General features: G+C 30.2%; 1 protein-coding gene across 1 annotated transcript; it reads right to left on the bottom strand.

Annotated features, from left to right (window-relative positions):
• Positions 1-2,490: 2,490 nt before the first annotated feature.
• On the bottom strand, positions 2,491-7,918 carry LOC111040151. Its single transcript, XM_022323908.1, has 5 exons — positions 7,915-7,918; positions 5,053-5,524; positions 3,730-3,957; positions 2,887-3,345; positions 2,491-2,785 (listed from the first exon to the last, which is right to left on the bottom strand). Exons 1-5 carry the CDS (start codon positions 7,916-7,918, stop codon positions 2,617-2,619), a joined length of 1,332 nt encoding a protein of 443 aa, XP_022179600.1. The 3' UTR covers positions 2,491-2,616.
• Between the last annotated feature and the right edge of the window lie 220 nt (positions 7,919-8,138).

The raw sequence follows: 8,138 nt of genomic DNA, 5'->3' as shown, positions 1-8,138 counted from the left end.
GTGGTGCACCCCCCATGATAACCGTATAATATATAATTTATAAATAATAATAATAATAATATATTATATTGTGCCCGCGCTGACCGTCGGAATTTCGCATCACAATAATTTAAACAAAGTATCCGAAGCGAATCGTGCCGAGCCGCGTCACTCTGTCGTCCCGGCAGAAACCGGAGTAGCTGACAACGAGCCGTCCGTCCAATTGTCCATTCACACCATCTAAGGTTTATTGTGCGTTCTTTATACCCATTATATATGTATATATATAGGTATTATATTATTCTCCTATAGTTGTGCACACACCACAGCTGTGGTTGCAGCGGTAACATTGCATTACAAACGCGGTATCACGCGCGCACATCGAACAGACGCTTTTGTAAATCGACGGCGGACCTGCGGGGTGTGAATTGTGTAAAATAAGCTTTAATCGGACGCGCTTCGTCCGACGAGACCAACGCCCCCGCCCCCAATCGTGTATATATGTATGTACGTTTGATATATATTAGCGGAAATAGTGTATTATAACAACGTTACACTACGCGTATGTAAGGTATAAGTGTGACAAACGTGTTAGCAACGACGGCCGTCGCCCGTAGACCGAAATTCTCGCATATTATTATTGTAATTTAATGAGTTCTGCAGTTCACTCGAAATAAATGAATCTTTAAAATAATATTACGTGAAATACTATATCTATTGACGGGGATGATGGTCATTATAGTTCGCGGTTTTGTAGCATTTTCTTACGACCTGACAGCTCCACCACACCTGCCTGGCTACCTGTAATTGCACTGCAGTGCCGCCTCTCATAGTTCATTCTCTATGCACATCAACTGAAAAATATAAGGGCCACGCTGATAGGAAGTCACTACGTTTAAAAAAAGTTCTCTACAATATTGAAATCGCGTTGCTCGGGGTGAGCGAATATAACGCGTGAATAATGAACGGTATGATGATGCTATGCCTAAATTAATATATTGTATATGTAACCCGTTGTATTTTACTGTTAGTTTTTTAGTAAATAAAATAATATAATATATTATAATAGTTATTGATTGGAGAGGAAAGCCTTCGGGTTCACATTAACTCTATACAAGTTAAAAGTAATAAGCTGCTTGAAAAATTATATTTTTATAATATTGTGTTACGTTGAGCTCGTCACATTTGTTTATAACTTTATATATTATGTACCTACATAGAAAGTACCTTTTTTGTGTGTGTCATCATTGCTATCTCAATTCCGCAGAGTGATAGAGTAAGTGCCTATATAACTACCTATCCAATGATTTATTTTATAACCATTTCGATTCTTTTTTGTTGACTATTTTTGTCTATCTAAGACCCCGAAAATTACAATTTGCTGTCTCAGTACCGGAATCTGATCCACTCGACTCCAGTATTATAAAATGGATATTATGGATTCTTTTTAGCATATTCATTAATTTCAAAAGAGTCGCAAGACTTTTTAATTAATTTAAAATAATAAACTCACACAAGCACTCTTGTTTATCACGCCGCACTGGGTAAACTTTTTTATTATTAATATTTATAACAATATTATTATCCATTGTCACCACCACCGCCGTCGAGAAGTTATTTACTGTGCACAAGCGCAAATGATAACGAACTCGTCAAAGTACTTTATCCGCTCATTATCGGATGACGCACAAAACGTGCTCTGTGCATATTTAATTGACCCAGTGGTAAGCTACAATAGAAAATGGATAATACGTATTAACCAATGGGAATAGTGAGGATATACCCGAACACAATACCCGGATAACGATTTGTACAACTACACTAAAACCGCATCCGGCACTTCACTGGCTACACAATACTTTTCAATAATTTAGTAAATTATTATTATCACGCCATTCTAATTTCTGTTTTTTTATTTTCCGCGAGTCCAACACATGCTTCGAGGATTTCGTGATGTCATGCTACTAGATATTATAAGAGTTCGAGTGGGATTGTAATCCCAAAAGTGAGAACCAAATTTAATGAGTCTTATACACTGTTTGTTTTTGCAAAACGTGTGACTGGTTAATAATTTATTTATTTATTTTTGGTGATAAATATATTAATTTTAAACTCTACATAAATAGTGTACAATTTAAGGATTTTGCAATGTAATAATTACGTTGTATTCAGGTATACCTAAAAAAATTAAAAATAAAAAAAAATAAAAATTGATTGAAAAATATTGTTAAATTAGATTGTATATTTATGTAGAATTATTTTTTGTGTTGTTCTGTTCTGAACCATACTCCCACACCACAACCTTTGCTAGTGAGTGTACCAACCTCATAACATTGCACTCAATCTCAGCTGTATTCAACATTTTGTATTTTTTTTTTTTGCGCATTTTGTTGGTAAATAAATATTATTATTATTAAAATAGTATATTATGACTCAAAGTATTAACCGTAACATTTACATTATGAAATAAATTTATTCAATACTATTACTTTTATTCTGTTACTGGTGCTCTACGCAAATATACACAAATGTGGTAGATCGTAAAAATATGTTTAAAAATAAAATCAAAAAGTATCATACAACGGACACTACATGTATAGATGCATTAAATTTATTTGACAATCTTATATATCCCAGCTATAGTTTTAACATAACCAATACGTTTTTCTCTTCCGGTTTCAAGCCCAATAAATCACGTAACTTTTTATTTCGCTTAACTAATAAAGAATTTTCGGTTCTATCGGTCTGTAATTTCTTCTTCTCGGAGTGACAATAATTACCACATTCTTCACAAAACTTTTTCCTGCTAGAATAAAGAACAAAAAGAACATATATCAGAGCAGTTTTAATAGTTAAATGGTTTATTAATACAACATTCAATCTAGGTAGACTTAAAGTTTCACTAACTCATTTTTAGATTTTTCGAAATAATTGTGCATTTTCTCGGTCTGCGTGTGATTATCCGTTAGAAGTGTGATTTGATTGACACGCTTGGCTAATATTTTATTTTCAGTTGATGGTATCAAATCCCCTATACTTTGCCGTTTAGAAATTGAACCTGGACTATCGCAAATCTGACATTTTGAAGTCACCAGGTTTTCAGTATTAAGATGGGGTTCAAGGTTTAAAGTCTTGAAAGTATGATCGTTTTTAAATTGATTTTGACTTGAATCTTCCTTGTTATATTTCAAACATTTCCTTCCTTGATTAATATTTGTTTGTTTTCCAATAGTATTTGTAAATTTGTTTGAATTATATTTGGTATAGTCTGGGTTGTCTATATTTTTTTTAGAACTTTTTTTCATGTTAGAATGCCCGAAAGAATTTTCAAATTCACCTATTTCCTTCCAAAATGTATCCAACATACTGAAAAATAAATAATAATTATATTTAAATTCCAGACATGATTAAAATAATACTAGTTTTGAATGAAATGTGAAACTGTTAGATCCGGAATTACATTTTAAAATATATTATAATAACCACTTTCGCAATTAATTGTAACTACTCGTCAACTGATAGATCTGGATGTCTGAATCGACTATTAACTAATTACTGTTGTGCTTCCGTCCCATGGGAAATTAGATTTCAAACATAGTTTTGTTGAGTTTAAGTTTAATAGATCAAGTTGGAAGCATGTATTTCAGCGATTAATAATGTTTAAATCTCAAAAACAGCTAGGGCTTAATAAGCTTTATTTCCCCCATCGGTTAAAAATAAAACATCAAAAAATAAATAGGAAAAGTTTACTTTTTCTGTTTTTTGAAGCTAGGATTGGTGTCTGTAATGTAATTATCCAGTAAATAGGGCTGACTCTGTATCCTCGGAATATCATTGATTTTAGAATGATCAGAACGTATGTCTATCGTACTTAACGATGATTCCATTGGGTATCTGTAATATTTCACGTCTTCGTCCCAATAGACATGGTTCGAGTTTGACCACGGTATATTATCATTTATGTCTCTTGAGTCATGACTGTATAATAATTAATGGCGTTATTCAAATTAACAACTTGCTTATAATTTCTAATGGATATTAATTACGGTATTGAATTATAAAGTAATAATAACTACATATATTATTATTGTTGTCATCATTATTAATATTATTATGGCGATGAAGATGAATAATCTAAATACAATATTAATTTTCAATAAGTAAACTAGGTATTAGCATAACTTAACATAAACATTATTTTTTATTTTTACGAAATAACTGTCAGTATTTAATTATAATTTAATTTTCCCAATTTATAATATTGATTTATAATGATTTGTATATTCATAATAATATTATAATGTTATAAATTGAGCACTAAAAATTGTGTAGTTGGTTGAGCTTTCATAAAATGAAAAATACGAGTACTAGGCACATCCTAACTATAAGCATAATTGTATACAACTATACAAGTAATTAGTGTATATTCGATAAATATCAAAATTTATTTTCTTAATGGGAACTTAATTACTACCATTGTTCATTTACCGGACGATTGGTTCAGAATGATATTAATTATTAACAAAGTCAATATTGGTATGCAATAGTTTATATTTTTATAGGACTCTTAATCTCTTCACTTTACCAATGTACTGTTTATAAGAAAAAACTTTTACATTTTATTATTATAAATAGTTTTTTTTTTAGATTTCGTTTTGACACTTTATTGATTATAAAATAATATTTGGTTAGATTTGATATAATGACTAATTCAAAATACCTCACAAACAAACTAAATTTTATACAGCTTATTAATTCGTTAAAAATACTTTTAAATATATATTAAAACTAAAGATAAGTATCAAAGTGTATAATACTATTGCTTGATTGTTTAGTGTTAAAATATAAATATTTACCTACATTAAGAGGACCACTGCTGGCTATTGTTTGATATAATACAATAATTTAGGCAAGATAAATAATAATATGGTATTCGTGAAAACAGCAAAATTATATTTACTCGTCCCGAAGACGAGACACTTATGTGCGTTATCATATTATTATAACGTCATACACTTATTGAATATCTGTTCTTAAGAATTTTTAATAAAACTGATTTAATATTATTCATACTTAATGTGTTCGTCGAGACCACTCGGCAAGCGAGATTTCGACTGGTATTTATTTAGTAAAATATCGTAATATTCATTTTTTTGTTCGGCAATTGAATCATCCCATTTTAGGAATTGGGAAATTTTCTCATTTATATTGATTTGATGGTTCGATGTTGAAATGTCAGAGCGACTGAAATCAATATCATCGCTAACTACAGTTAAACACGTGTCTTGCGAAATACTTGTTCCTAGTGTTTTCCGATCAATTTCGTTCGTTATTAAAGGAAATTCCATGCCACTCATGTTTTTTACCACCCAAGGTGATTTTTCTCCGTTGATCCTGTACATTTTTTGGTCGGGATTTTCTAATTTTATTTCTGGGGTCATGATGAGTATTTCTTTGAATTCCGTGGCTTTAATACCGTATTCTTTGTTATTATTGTTCATACTTGGCTTGGATGAATCGTTATTCTGTCGATCAATTTGTCGTACTACTTACAAAATTTTTTTTATGAATATTGAACTAAAATAATATGTATTAAAAGACGTGTGATCAAATGTTTAAAATATTTTTGACAACGTTGTTAGTAAAATACACCACACAAGATGTCATGCATACGGTCGTCAATGAAACGCTGTGTTAATTTCGTTCATATTATCATTGCGTAGTACATTTATTATGAGGACTTTATGATTAATTTAATAGACATCCAGCCAGACCGAAATTTTACTTTTAGCTTCAATGAAAATCGTTTTTTTGTTACTCCATAAAATGTGATGTAATAATAGTATATTCGCAAATTTCTCATTTAGTGAATTAAGAATATTATTATTTATTTATATATTTTTTTTTCTATTAAAGAAATAAAATCTCTACAACTGTGCCCATTAGTCTGACAGTGATTTAAATCATTATTTATTAGTTATTACAATATACACTTATTGTAATAATACTTGCTTAAACTATTATATTTTTTAAGTACCTACTTAATTGAATAATATGAATAGGTTTTGTGTAACGATATTATTTATTGGACTGTTGTTGTATTGTCTCCTGTGTGGATTCGTCTGCTGAGAGAGCCATTATTTGAATGAAGAAAGATAATAATGTCTTGTGTAATTGCTTGATGATTAGTATATACCTATTCTGTGGTTTTTCAATACATAATTTTTAATATTATAATTTAATATATTACATAAACGTATAATCTATTGTAAAAAACGATCTAGATTAAAAAGTTAAACAGTACTCCTCGCAGTCGACACTCTTATAGAAGCATGCATTTTAACACTAATCCACCTGACCTATATATATATATATATATATATATATGTGTACATAATTTTTTTTTAAATACACAACAACTAAGATTTTCGATTATTCGCGTTAAGAGCACGAATAAATGTTTTCGCATGATGTTATCTTTAGCCGTTTGCGCCTTCGGTCGGGTACATTCAGTTAGACGCTTACACTGTGCACTGACCCGTGAAATCCTATCAAAATTGTTTTGCCAAGACGCGATTTATTACCGGTTTTCGGATGAGTAAAGTCGTTTTACAAAAGACGTTATATATTTTTGGTTTTTTTATTTGTTTGGTTTTTTTCCTAAGAACAACACGCCCGGCCAAGGTCCTCTGTAATTTAATCAGAAAATGGTCTCGTCTTATGTCTAAGTATTAGACTCTTGGGGAGCTTTTAAAATTTATTAAAAACAAAAGGCGCTTTTAACGGATACACGCCGATCTATATATACATGGGAAGCCTGTAGATGTTTGGTGGTGGAAAGGGAGCGGTGGAATGTGTCTTGTTTGTTTGATGAATGGGGGTCGTCTATTGTATCGACATGGTAAAGTGCTTTTTTGGATATATTTTGTTTTCCTCGAGGTTTTTCAAATTGCCGAGGTCTTTTTTCGCTTCTGTGGCAGATCCTTTAACCCTGTCTGTCAAAACAGGAGACCACCCAAAAATCCCATACAATGGACCCGTAAAATGTTATCGAACAATAATAATTACATGCTCGTACGGTAGGTATAAATGTGTCACTGATTTCAATAAAATCACAAGAAAAATAAAGTGAGTTTAAGTTAAACATTTTGGTTTCAATTTTACTTGATATATGCCTAATGTCAAGTATGTTTATGATGTAGTATATATTTCTTAATCAATCAAAAGTATTTATTTTAAAATTATATTGTTATCAATCATCATCTATATGAGTGTTCTACTATAGTGATTTCTAACTTTACAAGTTAACGATTCGTCGTTTCATACTAATTTTGTTGCTCTATCAACAGTAATATACAACATAATTTTCAAAAAATGCAGTTTATTACATTATAAAAAAAAAATCAACAGTCTGAGAGCAAGAAAACCAATGGTCATAAAATATTAGAGTTCAACTAGTTCAAACATTAAACAATGTATACATTTTAAGCTGTACAAGTTTTTTTTTAAATTTAAATAACTTATTAATAGTGTAAAAACATTGAGTTCAATTCATTAGTTTTGCTTGAGATTTAAGTCACTTAAAAACTTTTCTAAAAACAATATAATTGTAAAATATAGTGATTGGCGTAGTTTCTCATATGTCCCTTTTTATTATATAAGATGTTTGAAAAATAATTCTATGAAAGAAATAGAACATGCAAGCCGCAAGGTAATAGGTATAATTAATTTAATTTTTTTTTAGATTATTTCGTATACAAAAATTGAAATCCATGTTTTAATTATACCATTGAAATTTGAAAGCATAGTAATAATTAATATTATTGTATTAAGCTACAAGTTTTCACCTTGACACTTTATGGTCATCCATTAATTATGTAACTCGGACAAAACCATTATCACTTTTTAAAGTTCGTATTTAGACCGTTGACTGACCCATAATGAATATATTATGTTGATTACTAAAGTGACAAAGAACTTAATTGATGTACATACAGAACATCCTATTTAAAGTAAGTTTGGAGGTTTTTGGGTGCATTGTTGTAACATCATATTTACGTACCGCGATGACTTTAAACAGATAATGCGCTAAGGCACAACTTTTAGTTCATTGAAGAGTACTCTAAAAGTCTATAAAGACAAGTCATAATCATATTAGT

Source organism: Myzus persicae, unplaced genomic scaffold, assembly GCF_001856785.1.
Source record: "Myzus persicae strain clone G006 unplaced genomic scaffold, MPER_G0061.0, whole genome shotgun sequence".
Classification (NCBI taxonomy): domain Eukaryota; kingdom Metazoa; phylum Arthropoda; class Insecta; order Hemiptera; family Aphididae; genus Myzus; species Myzus persicae.
Note: the sequence above shows the minus strand (reverse complement) of the source record. Positions and strands in the feature narration are given on the sequence as shown.